At 43.2% G+C, this 22707-nt stretch overlaps 2 protein-coding genes across 3 annotated transcripts in view; both read left to right on the top strand.

Annotated features, from left to right (window-relative positions):
• The window catches only part of RPL14 (ribosomal protein L14), a 70361-nt gene that overhangs the window by 42896 nt on the left and 4758 nt on the right, over positions 1-22707 (top strand). The window lies entirely within an intron of this gene.
• On the top strand, positions 239-22099 carry ENTPD3 (ectonucleoside triphosphate diphosphohydrolase 3). Of its 2 annotated transcripts, none has more exons than XM_035549882.2 (10): positions 239-810; positions 3236-3356; positions 7747-7864; positions 11558-11708; positions 12456-12615; positions 14689-14919; positions 15343-15615; positions 15713-15823; positions 17024-17161; positions 19368-22099. In XM_035549882.2, the coding sequence occupies exons 2-10, from the start codon at positions 3237-3239 to the stop codon at positions 19599-19601; spliced, it is 1536 nt and encodes a 511-aa protein (XP_035405775.1). In that variant the 5' UTR covers positions 239-810; position 3236; the 3' UTR covers positions 19602-22099. The 2 variants fall into 2 exon arrangements, with proteins under 2 accessions (XP_035405775.1, XP_035405776.1); XM_035549883.2 differs by having other exon boundaries at positions 297-810; positions 21150-22009.

Genomic DNA, 22707 nt, shown 5'->3' with positions numbered 1-22707 from the left:
CCCAGTCTAGGTTTGGTAAGGAATCCACCAAGACTACAAACCCAGGGGGGCTGATATGTTTCAACCCGAATGGAAAGGAAGCCTTGAAACTGTAGGGGTGCTGGTTTGTGAGGGCTGAGAAAAGCCCTGCTGAGGAAACACTTGTTTCCTACAGAGGAGGGAGGGAGATACCCACAGCGTCACCTCTAGGCAGCACACTCCTCCTGCCTTTGCTCTGGGACAGAGCCGAAGAACGTTTAGGGACACGGAGCTCTGTAGGCAGGGCCAAATCGGTTTCCGGAAAGAGAGCAGTAGCTGGAGGGGAAAGGGAAATTTAATTTTATTTGTTTTTCTTTCCCTGCGAGGGCCGGGCGGAGGGGTGGTTTCCCGCCCAGCGGCCGCCCTGCTGAGGGGAGGGAGATGGCGGGCGGATTCCCCCTTTGGGCTCTCCCCTTCGGGTCCTTCCCTCGGCTTTTCCCGTGCAAAGAGGGAAATTTGGCGCTTTGTCGCAAACCACAAGCGGTGCTCGAAGCTTTCTCAGCCGGGGCGGTGAGCAGAGGGAAAGCTCAGCGGGTTCGGCCTCTCCCTTTCGGCTCCGTGTGCTTGTTTTACTTCTTTTCTCCTCCTCCTCCTCTGAAGGCAGGTCTGTGAAACCTTCTCTCGCAGGTTTCACAGCAGGTTTCAAAATGCTGTGGTTTTGTTCATTTTTTTGCATCGCTTGAAAAGCATTCACCTGCAGACCACTTCTAAATAAACGCTAATGTCTGTGTATCTCCAGTTACTGTGTGAAGAAAGATACCGTGCTTGCCTATCCGCCCTATGAACAAACAGGTTAGTACCTAAAATAAGTGTTTGATGTTTCGGGTAACTTGGAGAAAGGAATCTCAACATATAATATGCACTGGCATTTGTACAGATGTATATTTAACTGGTTAAACTCAAAATGTTGGTGGCATGAAGAAGTTTAGTCAGCTTTCCTTTGCAGACAGGCATTTCTTTTGCTTGAACTGAAGCGTAGAAAATGATCTTCCAGTATACCTGAGTGGTCCACAATACTTAACTGGCTGTGGAAAATACACAGTTGTGTTTCTGTCTTACTTCAGGATAATGTTTTAATAATGGAATTCAACTGCGTTTTGATACTTAATGAAAATCTTATTTGGCTTTTTGCTAGCAAGCGTGGGATGTTAGCTCCAGTGCGTTACTTGCCTTACACCTCTCTTCTACCCCCTCTGGTACCTCTGTAGATTTCAGTGAATGCGATAAATATTACTGTGTTGCCTAGGATGTGTGAGACCTGGGTGAGGCTAGCTAAAATTGGGTGCAGCCCTGCACTTCTGACCCAGTTATGTGAAATCTTACACCGACTTGTGCAGTTCGGATGGTAAGGTGTCACCTGTGTGGTGACTTCAGGAGGATATGGAGTGTAAGGTGTTCTCCTTCTGACACAAAGCCTATTGCTGAAGTTGGAATTTACATGTTATTCTCTGATGAAATTGTCCTATTTACTAATGGGACAAGATTGTACGAGGAATGTCTTAAGCTCCTTTACCCAATATGCTCCCTATCAGAAAAGGTTTTTGAAAAGAGAAAATGTGTCTAATGAAGGTGAATCCCAGTACGAGGAAGGCACATGAGAACTTCAGCAAGCCAAGATTTCAGTGTCCCTTTGATAAAAAGGATATAGCAGAAAACCTTTCAGCAGTCATCATGGGTGTTGTCAAGTGTTAATAGTATAATAATGATTATTGCTCCTCTCTTTAGTAGTTCTTTAGTTTTTCAAAGACTTCTTTGCCCTGAGTTTCTTTTTTTCCCCTTGATAATGACTTACCTTTTCCATCACTAAGTGTCAGTGCTTTGATCCAGGAATGAATGGTATAAATTAGGTTGCAAGTAGATAAGTTCTCTTTCAGTCACCTTCCAATTATGGATAACACAGGCTGAAGAACTAACAGGGCTTAGAATATGGAAGCTGTGTGAAGAAGCATTTTGTTCTGCCCTTCCTCATCCCTCTGGCTCTGGTTGGAGCTAAGGAGACAGACGATGTGCTGCAGGTACAATGGGCTGACACAGGGTGATTTGGCCATGGACTGTAGACCACATCTGACCTCCTGTCCTCTGCAACTGACAGTTGCTGGAACATCTGGGCACTTTTGTGTCCGGAAAAGTCACCAGAATACCATCAGGATGAAAGAATTAGGAGATGGGAGTTAGGATAGATCATGCCAGACTAACCTCATATTTCTATGCCAAAGTAACTGGTTTCTGACAATGAGCAAGGCAGCAAAGTTCTCCTTTTTGTGTTCCTCTGAAACTTCTATGCTTGTCACCTACCACTTGCTTCCTCCTCAATCCCCATGGAGCATAAGAATTTTCAATATGGGATTTTCAGACTTGAAGGCCTTTTGGAGTGAAGAGCTGTCGGGCTAGGGACATGCAAAAGTAAAGGATGAATAGGAATAACAGGAAACCTCTAATGCACTTGAATTCTGGAAAACATTTCTAGAGGTTATAGATACCCTTATCTTCAGCGTGCATGCTTCATGTCACCTTTACGTTGGTCTAGTGTAACTACACTTTAGATTTATGTGGATTTAATACTTATCCTGGCAAGATCTTTGAGTTAAACTGCGTATTTTTACTTTTTGAGTAATAGAGGAAGATAATAATAGGCTCCACATTAATATGTGCACAGACATACACACGAACCTACTTCACGATCGCATTGGCAGTTAGAAGACAGTTGCCTACTTCAGTGTTCTTAAAACCTTCCTAGTTTCTTGCTAAAGCAGCCCGTATCTAGTATAGACCATGACCTTGCATCTCTGGCAGGAACCGTCATCTGCGTTCAGCAGCCGCCAGCATTGTGTCTACATGGCTGTGTCTCTGTCACAGGCGTACATGGGATGGACGAGGGTGCTCTAGCCCCAGCCTGCCCATTGCCCTCATCTCCTGAGGCAATGGGAGATGGAGAGCCTGCATCTACATGTTGGCACGGTGGGAGACAAGCAGACTGGCAGCTAAGGATGAAATCTGGCATCATGAGTACAACCGTATATACACGCCCCTTCTGGACAATGGCAAGTTAGTGATAGCAAAGCACCAAGCAGTTCTTGGGAAGAATTTTTATGTAGCACAATCTGTTTGATGAAATGAGATTTTTTGAGGAGTCTTGATTGATTCAGGGCCTCAGGTCTTATACACAGTCACTGGATCCTTTCACACTCCTTAAGTGTTTCCCTTTTTATTGTTTCAGGATGCTCACCAGAACTCCAAGTGTTGTTGCCCAAGTGTTCCTTCTTCTAAGCATAATTCTTGTCATTGCTATTGCAGTGATTCAGATAAATCAGCAAAAGATCCTCTCCCCAGGGCTTAAGGTAAGCCTTAAAATAGGTAAGGACAGAGAACAATGTTTTGAATTGATATTTAATGATGTTCCTTTCTAAATAGCATTTTATGGGGTAATGCGAGTGACTTTACAGCCACAAATTAATGATTCATCACATCTTTGTCATGGGAAAACTGAGGCTCAGATAAAAAGAGAATTGGCCAAGATGACAGAGTAAGTCACTTGCAAAGCAGGAAAAGCATTCCTTGGTTCAGTGTCTGTGATGCCTATCACACAAAGTCTTCTCCAAGACTGAAAGGACAAACACAAAAAAATGCCACTGCTTTTTTTTTTGTCTGAGATTGGAAGTAATTTCAAAATAATTTTGAAGTTATTTCAAGTATATCCTGGAGTTGAAATTCTGCTCTCAAGCACAGCTTGAGAGGAAGGTTGTGCTGAAATCATTGCAAACCACTCCTGAGGATCATAAAGCATTCAGGCTGTAAGTGTGCATTTTCTGATTTACCACACGTTGGGACTTGCTGGCTATTGACAGAAGCAAAGTAGCTTCATGAGGAGGGGCAGAGCAAACTGAAAGAGACAAACGGAAAGAATCTGAGAAGTAGGTTCAGGCTTTGCCTTGTGCTGCAGGTTCTTCAGTGAGAGAAAACTGGACAAAGCTATAGAAACTGGCCTTCTAAAGAAGCCCTGCAGTCTGGACAATAGCTACCAGCATGTACAATTCGTCAGATCCTTCTTGGAAGGCCTTTCTGCCTTTCCCTCTGCGTTTGTGTTTGTGGCTAGTTCACGTAGTGATAGGCTAATGTCTCACTACACTTCATGAAATTATGAATACCTTTGGTTTGGAATAATTTCTGTTTTGCCTAAAATCTGTATTCTGAAACCAGTTTTATGTGTTTGTGTGGTGTGGCAGAGTGTGTGTGCTGGGATCTTGCATGAGGACACAGTGCCTCAAGTTTACTCCCTTTTGTGTCCCAGATCTCTGCTTGGAGCAGTCTTACATCCTCACAGTTTGCCAGGCAAGACCGGACTGATATGTAGGCTGATGACACCAACTAAAAGACAACCTGTACATCACTTGTGTTTGTCGCTGGTTCAGTTTCACATTCAGAGTGACAAAAATGTCCACCTTGCTCCTCTAGTCCAGGTGAGACCCACCTGGACTATCTGGAGCTGGTTTAGATGGGCTGTAAGCCTGCCTGTGTGGAAAATTGCAGTTGATATGGAGGGCCATATGTTTCATTCCTGAGACACCAAGTAGTCCTCAGTGAACGATGAACACTTGCAAGAAGTAAATCTTTAGGAGCAAGGAGGACCTTGGTATGGCAGTGTGAAACCCTCCAGTACTTACCTGGTATTATGGAGCCTGGAAATGGTAGTGTCCTGAAGTCTGTGGTTGATTAAAATTTAATATGGCAGTAACGTGATGAAAACGGACTTTCTTTTTGTAAATGGCCTCGTCCTTCTGCTTCTGGCACTTCTTTGTGAAACCATAACAGGTACTGAAGTATAATTAGAGTTTGCGTTATCTGTGGCGTAACAGGTCTTTTCCAGGATGCATGTTGAGAGCATCCAGATTCATTCCGTTGTGGCATAAAAGATAATTTTTCCTCGGTGACATGGTTGGTGAAGAAGTCCAGAATTGTAAACAATGCTAGCTCTAAATGTAATGAGCCTTTGTACCAGCTGAAAAAATAATCTGCTTGTCTACTGGTGCTTTGTGAGCCCTAACGAGGAAAAAGTCAGGCTGAAAAGGTGATAAATCCCGGGGCTTGTTCCTCCTCCCTGTTGAGGTTACTTTTCTTCAAGATGTACAGACCGAGCTGTTCAAGTGAATATTCCTGACCTGTTTTGGCCACAGCTAGGCTGGTTGAGTGAAGAGCCTAAAACTGCTTGTGAGGCAGCACAGAAGTGCTCACACAGGTCGTTTTGCGAGGGGACTGAGGGGCACCCTCTTGCAAGGGAAGGACAAACGGTAGGGTAGGTGGTAGTTGTCTCTTCAGCGAGCCCGCTGCAGCTAAAAAAGATACGTGAGTGCACCTGTAGAGACAAAGTCTGGTTTATTGTTACCTGGCGTTTTATTTAGCTTCTGGTAAGTGCGTGCAGGGTTCATAGGATTATGAAATAGCCCCTGGAGTCCCTTTCAAAAAGGAGTATATATTTTTTTAAAGGAAACAAGAGGAAAAATGTAGGAAAAATGGGAGGAGGAGCAGAAAATGCTAGCTACACATTGGTTCAGATAATTGTACCACTGCTCTTTGGGATGTAATTTTGTTACTTTCAGGAAGCAGGATGGGAAATGCAGGTAAATCCTGAAGCAGGAGGATGGAAATGGGTCAAAAAGCCTCACGGTTAGCTGAGGTAAAAATATTACTTTCCAGCTCTCCTTGGGCTTGATAGTTAGCACTAAAAATAGCCAAGTTAAAAGCTTCTGGTTGACACTTGGAGCTGACTGAGACTAGATTTAATTAATAGCCCTTGAGTAAATCTACCATTACTGCACGATGTGTCTGCAGAGTGCTCATCTGTCTTTTGAGGAGGGGGAACACACTTCAAGTGTCTTTGCTGAAATGGTGCTTGAACGGAGCGTGACGGCCTAGCGGATTGATAGTGGCTGTGGAACCTTTCGCCTTGTAGTTGATCAAGTTAAATACCAGCTGGGTAAATATGAGTGAAATTTTCATTATCTAACAGCCCTCTGGGAGACAGACTGATATTAGTGGTAATTCTTTGAGGGCCGTGAGTTTGTAGGATTACAGTGGGAAGCTGGGAACTAATGAGGTGCAGAGGCTGAACGGTCTGCCACCTGAAGCAGCGATCTTCCTCGGTCAGACCTGAGGCTCTCCAGGGAGGCAGTGTGATGAAATGGATTGGGCTGCTGCTGCAGCTGCTGATACTGCTTTGCAGCCAGATGGAGGCTCTCATTTTGCAGTATTGTTCAGCTCCTTCTGTTTTTTTTTTTGTTTTTTTTTTTTTTAAAAGAAAAAATGCTGACTAAGAAATGAGCCCTATTAATGTGTACTTCCTACCAGTTAGATGGTTTTGGAAGAGGGGGACAGCTGAACCTCCTTTGGGGGATCCAAAAGAGGATAAACGAAATTGCAGTTTACTTTCACAAAATCCCAGAAGGCTGGGGTGGGAAGGGACCTCTGGAGGCCACCTGGCCCAGCTCCTTGCTCAAGCGAGGCCACCCAGTGCAGGTTGCCCAGGGCACGTCCAGGCAGATTTTGGAGATCTAAGGAGGGAGACTGGGCAGCCTGTGCCCCATCACCCGCACAGCACAGAAGTGCTGCCTGGTGTTCAGAGGGAACCTTCTGCATTCAGTTTGTGCCCACTGCCTCTCATCCTGGCACTGGGCACCACCAAAAAGAGCCTGGCTCCATCTTCTTTGCAAAATCCCTTCAGGTATTTACGCGCATTGATGAGATCCCCCCTGAGCCGCCTCTTCTCCAGCCTGAACAGTCCCAGCTCTCTCAGAGGAGGGGTGCTCAGGTCCTTTCATCACCTTGTTAGCCCCACGCTAGACTCTCCCCAGTACGTCCAGTTCTCTCTTGTACCTGGAGGTCTAGAACTGGACACAATATTGCAGGTGCAGCCTCACCAGCTTTCCTTCATGCCCTTTGCCTGCCTGGTTGCCACAGTTTTCTGCTGCCACAAAAGGTGGGGAAGAGGGTAAGGCTGATCTGGTGGGCAGTGGAATGAGATGGAGAAGCCCGTACTTTAATCCTGCAGAGTGCCCAGTGGCTTTGGGCAGGTCATGGTAATATTTTTCATTTACTTCATAAATAAAAGTGGGGTAATACTGATTCTCTTTCCCTCCCTTGTTGTCTCGCACTCTGGCACAGGCTATTTTCAGAGCTAGACTCGCGTGGCTGCCTAAGCCACTCAAAGGAAAAGCTTTATGGCAAAATTAGAAAAGAACCAGGCTTGTTTCATCAATCTTCCTGTGGGCTATTACACATTTTTACCTCTTTGCTCATGACTTTATGGATCCCTGGGGCATCCTTGAATCTAAAGCCTGTGCTTAGGTATCAAACCCTTCCTTGTCCAGTGAGTGTAGTTGGGATAATGGGAAAGCAATTTGCTGCAAAATTGGGTCTTAACACAGTGCTATAAATGTGTCTGTGTGGATTTTGAACCTGATGCGGAAAGGAGATGAGCACTCTCCATTTCCAGTGAATTCATGATTGAGGACATATAGCAAGCTCTTTGTGTTACACCCTTTGTTTTGCTTATCTGATGGATTTCTGCCTAACCACCTGACACTAGTCAGGTAAATATTTACTTAAATATTTACTCTAAATATTTACAAGAGTGTGCCTGCACTTCCTAAAGGGTTTGATGATGCAAAGTACAGCTGCATACAGGCCTTTACGGTGTCACCGTTTGTCTCTTAATCTGTTATTTTTTCTCCTCAGTACGGAATAGTTCTTGATGCTGGATCCTCACGGACTACAGTCTATGTCTATGAATGGCCAGCAGAAAAAGAAAACAACACGGGAGTAGTGAGCCAAACCTTCAAGTGCAGTGTGAAAGGTATGCTCAGACTGCAGTTCCTTGTTTCTTTCTAGCCTCCAAGAAAAGGTTAGCTGAAAACTTATACTGTTTTCTGTTTTGTTTTGTTTTCTACTGTGTTCCCTTTTCAGTGCTGGGGAGCAAGAACTGTTACAACTGTATCTATATCGCTCTCTTGTACAGCATCAGTCCTCCTGTTGATACAGTAGGGTGCTCTAATTTCCAACAGAGAGAGGAAATTATAGCCAAACGTGGTTTACTCCACTGCAGCACGTGATTGGTGCAGACAGAATTTGTTTTACAGAGAGTCAGGCCGTGTTAATGCTTCGACCTTGTGCACTGGAATAATTTCTTTTAAAAGAAAAGTATAAAATATATTTAAAATAGCTTGGAATAAAAAGTCTTTGAGAAGAATGGGGAATTATCCCTGGTTAGATGTTTGCCATGAATTTTGATGGGGTAAAAATGGATGCCAGCTATGCTATTGAAGTCTGACAAATTAGCTTTTATTTTCCAGCAGTGTTAGCGGTGTTTAAAGAAACCTTTGCTGTTTGAGTCAGGTTTCCTAGAGAAACAAGGCTCGTGCAGTTTATCTGGAATTACTCAGTGATTACTTTGAAAGAGGCAGCTGAGGGGGTTTATGGAAGGCACGCAGGAGCTGAACAGGAGGAGCTTGTCCTAGAGCTACAGAGACTAGAAAGCTAGGAAGCATCTAATGAAATTACCGAGTAAAATAGCTCCATTGCAGAACTGTTTCTAACAGGATGTCGTAGCTGTGTCAAATATCCATATGTAGGTGGGCCTTTGACTCAGGAAGACCTGTAGTTGTGCAGTGCTAGAAGGTGTCCCATGGCAAGTACCACTGGCTACCTGCCTTGTCTTTTGCCTGACGTTTTGCACTGATTCCTTTCAGAGAGAGGAAGCTAAGCTGTACTGACTTTTGCTTAGACTCCAGTATCGTTAAGTATCTGCTTTAACAGTTTGTTGTGGATTACTTCATAATAACTTTCAAAGCTCTTAGTCAGCTTCAGCAACACATCCAGCCAATTCCTTACCCCCCAAGTGGTCCATGCATCAAATCCCTGTCCCTCCAATTTAGAGACAAGGATGTCATGGGGGACAGTGTCAAATGCCTTGCACAAGTCCAGGCAGATGATACCAGTTGCTCTTCCCCTATCCACCAGTGCTGTTACCCCATCGTAGAAGGCCCCAGATGGGTCAGGCACAATCTGCCATTAGTGAAGCCAGGTTGGCTGTCAGCAATCACCTCTTTATTTTCCATGTGCCTTAGCATAGTTTCCAGGAGAATCTGCTCCATGATCTTGCTGGGCATCTCATCTGGTCCCATAAAGTCTCAGTGCAAGTATTGTTGATCTCTGATAATAACTGTGGCACTTGAGGAGAATTTTTCCCTTCTCTCTCAGTCATGATCATGTAATATCCTGCATCCTGGTTTGTGTTTGGAGATGGCTGTTTGAGATGCAGCTCTGGAGGTCCATAAGTAGCTGGGGGATGAGTAGGAGCAAATGGTTTCTTGACACTGCCAACATTTCTATCATCAGCGTTAAGCACGTGTGGACATTCTTAGCAATTTTAGAGCAAGGAAAGGAAAACAAATGTAATGTGCACAAAAGAAATGTGCTGTCACGTGCCTGATGGTGTGTCCTCACAGGCTGCAGGGGAGTGGCAGCTAGCCTGCTGAGGTGTTGCCTCAAGGGATACCGGTGTGAGAAGGATGCACAGAGAAACTGAGTTACTGTTCTCCTCTAAAAATGACAGAGGAGTACTTTGTGAATTTGCTTTAATTGCTTTAGGTTTTGTTTTTACCTTGAGGGGAAAACAAAAAATTGCAAAACAGAGGAGTCCAAATCGCTGTGAACTGTTCAGGTCCAGAGGGGCCTTAACCACAGTCGAACAAAGTACTTCTCCTCATCCAGGGTAACACATCAGCATCTCTCACCGCTCCAGGCTTGGGTGGCTCTGCACCGGAGCAGGCAGAGGGTTCGTGGGGCAGGCTCCCAGCAGAGCTGTGAGGGACGGTGACAAATCTATCTGCTCACGTTTCTTCAGTGACCCTCTGACCACAGCCTAAGGCCCTTAAACTGGGGGGTGGTTCTGGGCCTACCAAGAGGCAGATTGTCGTGTACCTACTGAACTTCGAAGTCAAATTATCAACTAATTTGTAACCTCCGTAACATTTTTATGATTTAATTTCTGCCTTTGTTAGGTACCTCTGCCTTGTCTGTTCAAGCCAGCCTCAAATGAAAACCCTTTAGTTGTAGTGCAGTTAGTCTGTCCTGGTCAGGCCCTAAGCATCAGCAAAGCAAGCACCTCCCAGAACAAATGGTCACAGCGCTGTGTCCTGCTCTGCCTGTTCCTGAACACTGAGAGACTGAGGCTGCTGCCACCAAGGGGGTGTTTGGGGGCTGTTAGACGACAGCAGCTGCTGAGGGAGTGGGACAGCAGCTGCTGCTGAGTTTTCCTCTGATGACAGCTTTTTTTTCCAGCTTGAGGCCTGCCTGTGCTAGACTTGAAACTTTTAGAAAGTCTTATTCCAAACCAGGGCTGGAATATCTAATGAAGACGTGGTAGTGGTTGTGTGTAAGTTCATACCGTGGAAGGAGAAGTGGTGGAAAGTGGAGGCTGTAAAGTCTCCTTTTTTATTTTTTCCTTTATTTTCTTCTTTACCAATGCAGGGGCATATGTGGCTGAACAGAAATGGTTCCTCATTTAACTCTCTGAGAGCTGCCCTCTGCTTAGCTTGGGGTCGGGCTGGTGGGAGAGGTGGCTGTGGCAAGAGAACTGGATGGGGCTCTGGCAGGGTTGTTCTCCATGGGGCAGTGGCTCCGTGGGAATGCCTGGATTTCTCTGTGCGCCGCTTCCTCGGCTGGGGAATTTTAGTAAGGAATGTTGTCATTCACACCCAAGTTAAGCCTGAACAAGTTGAGGTCCTGCTGGTCCTTGGAGCGTTGAGCAATGGAGGAAAGCCTTTGATGTTAATCGTTCAAGTAGTGACGCCTTGCGCAGCACAGTGTGACTCACTGCGGATATTATAAGGCTGTGGAAATTGGGAGGGCTGTGAAATACCAAGCACCAACCTAGACTTGTACCTCTGTGAGTTCGAGAGCCATTTGTGTGCATCTGGGAATTTCACCAGCAATTCCCTGCAGAAGCCCCTTTATCTTATTGTCAGTTGAGAGCAATGAGCTGTAGAGATGCTGTGGTTCCCACAACAATTGCGGCAAAACAGGTTAGGAAATCTTTGTCTTAGGTTGTGGAAGGAGGGATTTCCTCTATTTTGGCAGATCAGGGGAATTTCACGTTCATTAGACATCTTAGTTTCTAGAACATCTGCCATAAGTAAGCCTATTTTCCTCATGAATGTAGCACTATTGCCAGTATGGCATTAGATGGCTATACTTACATAGTTGTATATACCATATATATATATATTATATGTGTGTGTGTTTATATATATAGATATATGTATATATAAAAACTGCCAGCAGTTTCAGATGGCTTCTCTGTCTCACACAGCGGAGCCAGTCACTACACTGTTTATTCCTTAAGCAGCCGTAGTTTTCAGCCACCCTGTCCTTGTTTACAACTACAGGAGGAGAGGTGGAGCCTCTTTCTCATAACAACTGTTTGCATAATTAGGCTAATTTGGAGTTGGCAAAGCAGAATGCAATCAATCTACTTGTTCTCTTTTAGGCCCTGGTATATCCAGCTATGAGAATAACCCAGGAGCCCTTGCCAAACCCCTTGATGACTGTCTGAATAAAGTCAAGCAGAGAATCCCAGTTCATCTACATAAAAACACTTCTGTTTATCTGGGGGCTACGGCTGGCATGAGACTGCTGAGGTACAGTGCAAACCTGAACTCCCCTGCATGCGTCCTAGCATAGCAGTCTGTGCAAAAAGAATGTGAAAAATGTACTGGGCACATTTCTGTCCACTGGAAGTTGGTCTTTTGAAAGGAAATGGAGCCCAGCCAATTGAATTCAATTAACTTTCTTGATAGGGAAAGGAGGGCTGTATGAAAGTCCTCTGCTGTACCATATTGAAAAGAAATGCTTGCTTTACTCTGGAGAAGGCAAGCGTTTAATTTTCTCTTCCAAAGCTATCTTAAAATCCAGCGTTATGATGTCTGTGCCTATCTGAGGGCAGCAAAAGCAGATTAAAGCTACACACTGCAGAGCTTTCTTAGTGTGAATGCTGTGTAATGGGACTTTTGGGGTCTCTCTGTGGTTTGAGCCATGGTACAAACTGTTTTTCATATGTTTGGTCTGTGACTGAACAGAGAGGGAAGAAAAACTTAGGACTGTTCTAGCCAGCAGCTGTCCTGTAAGCACTCAGTTCACTAAAAAGTGCGTGTAAGAAACAAAATACCCATGAGCTGGTATGATAAAGAGTGAAGTTTGTACATAGTGGGCGAGTTGCCTGCTGCAGTGATGCTGGGTACCTGGCTGTTCCCTACAGTAAGCTTCCCCTTTAGGCTAAAACAATGTCAATCTTTTGTTAGAGTTTTCTTGAATTTCTAGTTAGTGAAGAATAAACATGGAATTGCCTTTCCAGATGCTCAGTGTCTCGTGTTTTGTGAATTGCTTAGGTTGCAAAATGAAACAGCAGCCAACGAAGTCCTTGCAAGCATTCAGAACTACTTCAGAGCACAACCTTTTGAATTTAGGGGTGCGCAAATCATAACTGGAACAGAGGAAGGGGTGTATGGATGGATAACAGCCAACTATTTAATGGGCAATTTCTTAGAGGTGTGTGGAAAAAAATGCATGCTTTTCTTTTCACTGTTGTCTTTGTTATAAATGAAAAGTTTCATTTATAGTTTCATGTGTATAAAGAGAGGAGATGCCTGTTGAAACATGAGAGCTATAACTGTAATTTCACACTGTAACATCTAACATGGTCTTGTCGTGGCAGTAATTGAACAAAGCAAACATAAATGAAAGGATACGATGTGACAGGGATGTGATAAAGGTAAAATTGTTGACCCACAAAACAGGGCTCTTCCGTAAATGACTTTAAGGTGCCTCACACAGAAGAGAAGTGGCATTGCTCTTAAATGCGTTGGTGTGTTAAAATGTGGCAGGTGTAGACTGTCGTGACAGCGGTGCCAATTAAAGATGTTTCCACCTGCTTTTCTGTGACGTACTTCTTCAGGTGGTCGCTGTCTGCAGTTCGGCTGGTGAAGGGTCTGTGCAGCTTTAGGAACCTCCAAACTGTTTGGCAATTTTAGTGCATTTGTCTTAAATAGACAAGACATTTGTCTTAAGCAGCAAAGTTTACGTGGCCAAATATGCCTCAGCTGAGACAGAAATCGCTGATGGAGGTCATTCCAGTGCTGCTGAAAAGCAGCAGGCTGTGTCGCCAACTGTCACAGCTAGACTTGGGAGCAAAGGTCAGTCAGCGGGTCCTTCTGTTTCGTGCAGTGTTACCAGTGTGAAGATCCTTGCACTGCTCCTTGAACTCATAACAGTGTCAGGCAGGTGCTCCACGGCAGACAGTATTTTCTCTGGGAATTTTTTCATTCCCAGTAAAAACAGTCCCAAGATGACCACCAACTGCTTGTCTGTGTTTATGGCAGTTGTGTGCCGCTCTTAGCATACTGCACTTCTTCCAGATAGTCTTGCTAGGTTGACAGAAAGTTCAACCAGACCATTGTTGTTCACTGTCTGGGCAGAACGGTTGCTGTTCAATCACAGCAATTGATAAGCAGGAATTGGATGTCGGTGATCCAGGGGATACCTGGCAATGAATGTGCTGTTGGTTCCCACGAAGTTAAGAGAGATTATATTAGAATCACGTGTTCTGGCACAGCTTTCCTCATTTCATGCAACAATGATGGCTTCATGAATTTCAGGGTGGTGCCACTCTTCCACCACCTGAATTTTAATAATGGAAGTTTCAAATTCCGTAGGGCAGATCCATAAGGACTTCTGAAGGGACTGCGAGGTGCTGTGAAGCCAGTTTAGTGTAGTGAGTGGTGTGAAGTCCTAAGCACGGAATATCACAAGCAGGAGAGAGAAGCTTTTCACCATTCTTGTGACAAGAATGGTGTGAAGAGTGGGGCTAAGAGTGGAATTCTGCTGGGGGCTGTTAAAGGGAACCTTTTGCTGTAGGTTTTTCTCATAAGCATGTTTGCTAGCCCATAAAGTTTCTTTTCCCTTCTTCTACATACATATCATCCTCAGTAATAATACTAGAGTAAATATGGAGATAGATAATGATACAAAAATACATTCTGCTCTGTGACTGTGTGGATCAAATAAATAATCTGGGGAACGTTTTGGGTGATAGGGAGAAGCACCAGCTGTGAATGGATGAGATTTATTGCCACTGCAGTTTCAGTGAAGGAAATGTGCAGATTAGGGGTTCTCGTTCCTTTGACTTTGATGAAGATTTTGTTTGACTTTACTGCTCTTTTCCCCCTATTTTCATTCTCTTTTCCTGTGTGATCTTTTAGTGTTTTATTCCTTTAATAATTCCTCTTGCCTTGAAACAAGCAAATCTTCATGCTAGTTCCATCCAGATTTTTTCAAGATCTCATGGTTAACCAGACTTCAATTTCCTCCATTCTGCTACTGATACCGATCTGGCTAGTGCTTTGATTATTGTGCTGTCCTCTTTTTCCATCTTTCAACCTCCTTTTACTCTGTGAAAGTACATCCCTCATATTTAAAAAAAAACACAGAGCTAGGATTTTTCAGAAAGGGCGAAGGACAAAGGGTGGGGGGAATCTAAAATAGTTAAGTGAGAAGTAGAAAAGCTTGAAGGGAGAACAAGCAGATGATATTTCTAATTAGCTTTTCTTTTCTTTTTACATGTAGAGAAACCTTTGGAGGACATGGGTTCATCCATACAGAAAAGAGACGATGGGTGCCCTGGATCTTGGAGGAGCTTCCACTCAAATTTCGTTTATCCCGGAGGTCTCTCAGGAGAACTTCAATAGCACCTTGCAAGTGAAGTTATACGGTTACAACTACAATGTCTACACTCACAGTTTCCAGTGCTATGGGAGAGATGAAGCTGAGAAAAGGCTTTTAGCATTGTTGCTCCAGGTCTGTTGAAGACCCCTTGCTGTGATGCTCTTGCAGCTGTTTGGTAATTGTTCGAGAAGGTTTTAAGGCTTGTATTCTCTTCCCGTTGGTGAAGTTCAGGGACCCCAGTAAAAGCTCCGTGGTGCTTAGTTGTGGACAAATGCACTTAGGTTTCAAAGCTCTTTGAATTTGTTAAAAACTGGTTTGAGTTTTGTATCATTTAACAAAAAGACCCAACAAGTCCTGTAGGTGTTTTGCTGATCTTGCCAATGATTTTTTTGAGAAAGGAGTTTCTATGAATTACGATATTCAGTAACATTGTATGGATCAGTCATGACAGAGAAGAGAACAAGAATATGTGCATATGTGGGTTAAAAGATTCCTGTAGCTACTGTCCCATTAGGTCTTTCTTGCTTTTGAGTTGCCCTTATTGTTTTTCTTCAGAAATCAAGCACCAGCTCCACCGTGGATAATCCATGTTACCCTCGGAATTACGAGACTGCGTTAACAGTGAAGTACTTCTGCGGCAGCCTCTGCACACAGTGTCTGAGACCAGCAAATTATTACCCAAACCAGTCCGTGAGCTTCCATGGAACAGGAGACCCAGGTCTGTGCCAGGAGATGGTTTCATTATTGTTCAACTTCACCGCTTGCAGGAACCGAGAAGACTGTCCATTTGATAGAATCTATCAGCCAAAAGTTAAAGGGAATTTTGTGGTAGGTTTGCAAACAAGCATTTCTTTTTTGAGCTTTCTTGCTTTTGATTTCTGTAGTTCTGAAAGTAACAGGCCTTTCATCTACTCCTTTTCCATAGGCTTTCTCAGGATTCTACTATACAATTAATGCTTTGAATTTATCTGACCATTTTTCTCTAGCTGACTTCAATACAAGTATGTGGTTTTTCTGTTCACAAAACTGGACCCAGGTACGTGTTTTTATTTTTTTATTTTTTGTATCTGTAGAAGAGAGATAAAAAGAAAATGGACCGGACAAGTATTCAAAACCTTTCAGGTCTATAGCAACATTAACATTTGTTTTCCCACTATGTTTCAAACCATGTAGTATTTCTGGTATGCTTAAAGTTTGGACAAGGTTTGAAAATTTCATTCGCCGTGACTCTAAGCTGAGTTTCTGGGCTGTAGTGAAACATGGCCAAACAGTGCATGCATTTTCCTGTTTTGATCTCTAAGCTTCGTACAGCTGAGATGTCTCTGAGGAAGTAAGGGGTGCTGCAGCTGAATATGTACTTAGGTGTAAATTTATGCGTTTTGGGGAATTGGAGATTGCTGTGATAGAAGCATTTAGAAGGCTGACAGAACAGGCCAGCTTAAACTTCAAAACAAAACTTAGCTAGACATTCATTAGCAACACATTTCAATCACGCACATTATCACCGTTATCGCTATATATTCAAAGCACTTAGCAGCTAACAACTGTATCCTACATTATCAGCAAGCGCACAGTACCACAGAGCTGATGCACTGTAGTTGGAACTTGAGCTAAACGGGAGTTAATGCTGGCTGTGAAGAACTTGTTCTGGTGGAAGGCAAATTGATTTTTCATTATCATCCCCACAGAGTTCCTATGAGGAAAAGACACAGCCTTTATTTTATTTTTTTTTTAACCTAGAGTAAATTGATAGACCTATTTTAAAATTGAAGGAAAGTACCTCAGATCACCAAACTGGCTCCTTGTTTGCATTCATTTTGTTGCTAGCATTTCCTACTGTAATTTACCACCATCACAGCTTGATAGCTGACTGCCACATGCAAGGTGCACTCCGTCTGTGATCCTCTTTAAGAGATTTGTGGCTGCGGTTTACTACCACAGTTTTAACCATGCTGTAAAGATGACACGGAAAATTTAGGAACCATAACATCCTCAATCTTTTATCTGCAGTTTTATGTTTATTTTATTCTATTTTATTTTTTCACCACATAAGCTATGTCACTGTCAGGGTCTTTTCACACTAAATCTCTATGTCTAGTTGTCCACAGTTATGCTTGCTGTTTCTGAAAAATGCAAATACATTTTAGTTAGAATACAAAGTATTTTTATTTATAAAAACCCAAAAGTATTTGTGTTCCACAATTTGCATATTTAAAAAAAAAACTTTTACTTTCAGCTCCAGTTTATGCTTCCTAAATTTGAAGAAACATATGCTAGATCCTACTGTTTTTCAGCCAATTTCATTTATTACTTGCTTGTACATGGCTACAACTTTGATGAAGGAAATTGGCCACAGATACATTTTCAAAAGGAGGTGAGTAATAATCATGTCCTCTTATGGTTACTTTAATCTAAAAATGTTTAGAAGAAGACCGAAGATGCAGCAGCTACAAAAATATAATGGTTATAAACAGCCTTTTTAAGTGGTTGGCAAATGTTTGGCATAAAACAAAGCCACTTCTCAAGCCTCAGTACCAATTTCATCTTGGTTCCAGAGGTTGCAACATTACTTGGTGATGCTGGCTAGATTCTTTTAAAAAGCTTTAAGAATGGGTCAAATAATACTGTTTTCAACCTTGCCCCAGTTTGTTGAAGTACTGGCTTGCTCAAGGCCTGAAACACCTCTCCAGTCAAGGTCAGTGAGCTAACCCTGCCGAGCTGAACAGGAGAACTCCCATTTTTCTGTCAGCCGGCAGAGCCCTGGGCAGATGGGCAGAGCTGGTTTGTAGTTGCTGGGGGGGGATGAAGCCACTAGGGCAGTTAGCATCCTCAGGTGGCACATCCATCTGGTTCTCTGGAATAACTATGTATATTGGTGGGATGCTGGCTGGTATTTGACAGACAGAAAGGTTACAACAATGTTGGTGTAATACCCGCACTTCTCTCTTCCCTGACCTCCAATTTTCCTTCTAAAAACCAAAGTATTTGTTGTGAAGTAGTATATATCCATTTTAAAGCTACCGCTAAGAAATCCTTGCTCCCAAATCAGAAGGCGTGGCCACTGTGTAAATTTGGCTGTTACATCAGGAAATGTGGTCTCTGCAGTGCTCTGTGACTCCATCCTTTGCTCTCCGCTACTGTGCAGAGCATTATTGTAAAACCTTCTCCCAGGCTGTCTCTTGATCTCCGTACAGTCTGGAGATGCTTCAGCACTTGCACGCAAAAACAACAAATGAATGGTTGTGGATCTTCGCGTGGGAGGTTCTTAAATGCAGGCTATGCTGACAAGCTGTTACCGAGAAATTGTAAGCAGTGCTTTCTGAACAGTCATACTCTATTACTGGTGTACTGAAGAATTAAACAGGATTATCTAGACTTATTTTGTCCTCCATTAGCAGCTCTGGAGGGGTGTTCAACGTTTAGCCCTTCTGCCAGGAAATCAGCAGAGCTTACTTTGGGATCTTAATCTGGACTTGGAGAGGGGTGGATTTGTAACCTTTTGTACGTATCTTTTGTTGCCCCCCAGCAGATGGGAGCAGCCAAACACAGAAATATTTTGCTGTATTTTGCCAAGACTATAAAAATACTGAGCAAAATGAAAACCCAAAGGGCTTATCTGAAATGAACGCTTCTGTTACCTACAATTTGCACAATGGAAATCATGAATCTCCAAGAGGCAAGACTGCATCCTCTTAATCAGAGCTGCCCCTCAAAGAACTGAAAATAGTAAGATTAAAACTAAGATATCCCAGAGATGGTAAAGTACTTGCCTCTAAGAGTATATATTGAGAAGTGTGGAGAGCTTTTTGGTCTTTGCTAAAAGCATATTTGCTTTTAGTTAGTGAACACAAATCATCAAAGAACCTTAACCAATGCTAAGTTCTGGGCCAAATCTAGAACTAGATGATTTGCAGAAGTTCCGAACCCCATAATGAGAGTTTTTTCCACTCTCTTAGCAATGAGGAATTACCTCAGTCCATCTTACTGCTTTTCTCAGTCGTATTTTAGTTCCTGTTGCTGTAGGTTTCTCAGTATCAGTTAAACAAAAGGTATTAGGATACACGCAACTACAGAAATGGCCTACCGTTATAGGCCCTTATGGTCTCCTACAACCAGTAGCTGACTGGTTAAAACAGTTCATTAAAGACATTAACTTTACCCTGGCCTCCTCTTTGTCCATGTCAGTTGGATTCTTTTATTATTATTTTTATTTTTTTAAATAACATTCTAGGATTTGGCTAAGGTGGCTGCTAGTTCTAGGAATTAACACAATAGTGCTGATTTTTTAAAATGTGTCTCATGCACAGAAAATCCCATAATTGGAGGCCTGCTTATGTATCACACATGCTTGCACCAGTCTATCTCATACCTGTGTCTCATTTCTTTCGCCCAGCTATCATTACTTTTTTTCAGTTCCAGAAAATGCTAATATAAAATGGTTCTATATTTCTTCATACATTCCACTATTTTTTTTACCTGATAACTTAGAAGACAGTTGCCAGCATCAGCCGCTCAGCTTTTGGAACCTCTTTTATCTGAATGTAAACTTCACGGGAATAGGACTCTTATCTGTATTTCAGGTTGGTAACAGCAGCATAACCTGGTCACTTGGTTACATGCTAAGCCTCACAAACATGATTCCAGCAGAAAGCAAGATGATCCAGTTACCTCTGAAACCTCCTTTGTTTGCTGGCCTCCTCATCATCCTCACAGCTACGGCATTGTTGTGTCTTCTCTTCCTTGTTTACGTGTGTATCGTGTCACGTAATCGGAAGGACATCAGTCATGTGGAATATGTATTTACTCCAGAATGAATGAACTTTACTAAAGACTGAAAGAAGAATCTTTCACGCTATGAAGTTCTGTAGGACTTTATTGTTGAAAAACATAGGGAGAGATTAAGACAGGCAACAAGTCCTGAAAAGACCAGAAGCATAAATAAAGGAGACAAAAGGCACTCAGGGATCTGTGATATGGTGAACTGGAGTGCAGTTCAGAAATATTTTGGCAGTTGTTTCTGTAAAACTAGTTTGTCCAGTGCGAGGCTGATAAAGCATGGGCAGCTATGCCACTTTGCTTGTTAAGGTTTAAATAGCCTCTTCTTGTCAGGTATGTATGAATTTTTGTCCATTAACTCTGTGCTAACCAGTAAAATCAGATGGGGATAAATTTGATCAATGATGGCAGTTGTTTAAGATAAAATTGAAGAGTGAGTCAGTAAAAATTGTGGGAGAAGAGAACATGGTGCCTGTTCTTGTGTAGTGCTGACACAAATCCCCTGAACAGTCCAGTTTCTGAAACTGGAACAAACGCTGGGTAATCACACAGACTGAGGGGAACAGCACAGCTGGGATAGAATTGTTTTTATTGCTATTCCAAACTGATTGAGCCCTGCCACATAAAGTTGTAATAAATTGCCAACATCCCTCAGGACTGTCAAGCCCATGTTAAAGCTGAGCTATATTTTTGGTACTACAGAGATATCAGGATGCCTCTGTTACAGCACTTAAGATTTGCTTTGAAGGTGTAACAAAATCTTTTCAGATTTTCCAGTAACAGAACCTAATTTAAATGTATCACAGTTACCTCCAGAAACCTGTAGTGTTTTTAGTGTCTTTTTTCTCTAATACCCTCAACAGAAACATTTCTTGTAGTTCCTCCTACTGGCTTGTATTTCCCGTGTTCTGTGATCTCAGTTGCAGTCTGTACCAGCTTGTCATGTACATATCAAAATTGTCTGCCTTGGATCTCCTGAAGCATTAGCATGAGTACGCCAAAATTTAAGCCCTTCATTCCCAGCCAAGAGGATTAGGAGCCAAGCTGTAGGCCAGCAGAACTCCCTTTGTGTAGCGGGTTCAGGAACATGTAGCTGCAGTCACAGCTGCTGCCCTCAGCTCTAGTGCCTTCACCAGCCTTTCCATGGCGTTTCCATTACAATTTTGCCTGCTGCTCCAGGAGTCCTTCATGGGCAGTGCTCCTTTCCTCTCTCTGTCTTTTGTGTAGCTTTGGCATTCCTCAGCTGGCTTCTGATCAAACCCTCAGAAAAGACTCCTGTGTCATCTGCCATCTCTTCCATTTGCTCAGTGTTTTTATTGATTCCTCTTAACACTGCCTTGACGTGATCTGTGAAGCTGTGAGGGGAACATTTCTGAAGGGCTTTGGAGCTGGCAGGAGGAAGGGATTGTTGTACTGTTCAGGACCTGCAAAAAGAGAAAAAGCATCTCCACTTCTCTTCTGTCCTTCTACAGTCTCCTTTTGCCCAGGTTCACTACCTACACGGAGCTGTGTTCACCCACCATATTCCCCCAAATATCCTACAAACAGTCGCTGCCAAACATTTTTATACATTCCTCCTTTTCCAGCCTCTCCAGGATTGCTTCCCTCTTCATCTTTTCTTCTCTGAAGGTACGGCTACCCGTTTCTTGCACTGAAATTTTCAGCATGAAAAAGTGTAAACTAAAAGGGAGGTTGCCGTATTCAACATCTACCAGTTACTGGCTAAAGCCCACGAGTCTTTATGGGTTGCAGCTTCCACGCAGATGTTTTGCATGTAAGAAATCTTATGTGCTGATGCGTACGCTCAAAATTCAAATAAACATTGAATTATGAATTCCGGTGGCATATTGGGTGTTTTCTATCCCAACTTCAGCTATTCCCCGTATTGATTTGGTTGTGAGATGCTCAGAAGTCAGCCTCCTTAGACTTGCTGGGTTGGCAGCTAGTGAACAAGAACATTTATTAAAAAATCATTTGGACTTCCTTGGATAGAGCCAATGTCTGCTGGAAAAATCTCTCTCCTCCACGAACCACCTTCTGTTTGCCTTCTTCACCAGTGCTCCCTTCTCCCCCGTATATGCCTTTACTGTATCAGTATGATAGCCACCTGAATGAGAACTCAGCCTTATGTCTCCTACCAGTTTTAGCTGGGAAAGCTGAAACTGTTGAACTTCAGCCAACCAGCTGCACCGCCGTAGCTTGCAGCTTCTTCTCAGCCAGCACCATGATCACCTTTCAGTGTCACAGTAAAAAACCATGGCTGACACACGGCCAGCTTGGCTGTCGTTGGCTGTGGTGGTTACGTCTGGAGGAGCGGTGGAGCAGTGGGGCTGGTAACCCCACCTAAATCTGCCCCGAGCATGAGTCAGAACCTGATCAGCGGGTGTAACACCCTGTCACCTGGAAATGAACAGGTCCCATGGAGAGCCAGCGAAGTGAACAGCGTTTGGAAGTGTGTACAAACTACAGCTTGTGTATCTTTTGTACTCTTGACTGCTTGCTTACAAAGATTAATAAAATTAAATGGTGAAAAGCTAAGCCAACTGTACTTTTTTTCCATCTTTTGTCAGTCCCAGTATTTTCACATCCTGGTAGACAAGTTATTCTTATCAGAGCAATGGAAAGACTCTGAAATGCTTTTTTGGGAGATAGAAATTTGCAAGCTGGAAAACTGATCCTGTGGTTCTGGAGTGGACGGTGCTCGTTATCTCCAGAATCTGTATTCTCAGTGAGGAAACACAAGAGGCTAAAGCCAACCCACTCTCCTGATGTTTTTACATATACATAGGTTGCATACATGTGTGTATACATGACACATAAACAACTTCTACTTCTGAACACTGATAACATTTTACTGAGGGACAACGGCACTTTTTAGGGCTTACTTCAGGTTCACTGACATAATGTAGATCTGAAAGGTTGTGTGCCAAAGAGAAGAGGCACTTCTCAGTTATCCTTGGCAGTAGATCAAGACACAAATTGATTACAAAAAGAATCCTCAGGCATTGGGAGTAGGGAGAGGAATGTGTAACGTGAAGCAAAACTTCAACTATGAAGAAGCATAAAAAATTTAATCCACCAGAAGAAACCTGTGAGAGAGGAAATACCAGAGGACATTTCTGAAGGCGGGGAAAAGTGAGAAAC

Source organism: Cygnus atratus, chromosome 2, assembly GCF_013377495.2.
Source record: "Cygnus atratus isolate AKBS03 ecotype Queensland, Australia chromosome 2, CAtr_DNAZoo_HiC_assembly, whole genome shotgun sequence".
NCBI lineage: Eukaryota > Metazoa > Chordata > Aves > Anseriformes > Anatidae > Cygnus > Cygnus atratus.
This window is presented reverse-complemented; position numbering and strand designations above follow the sequence as displayed.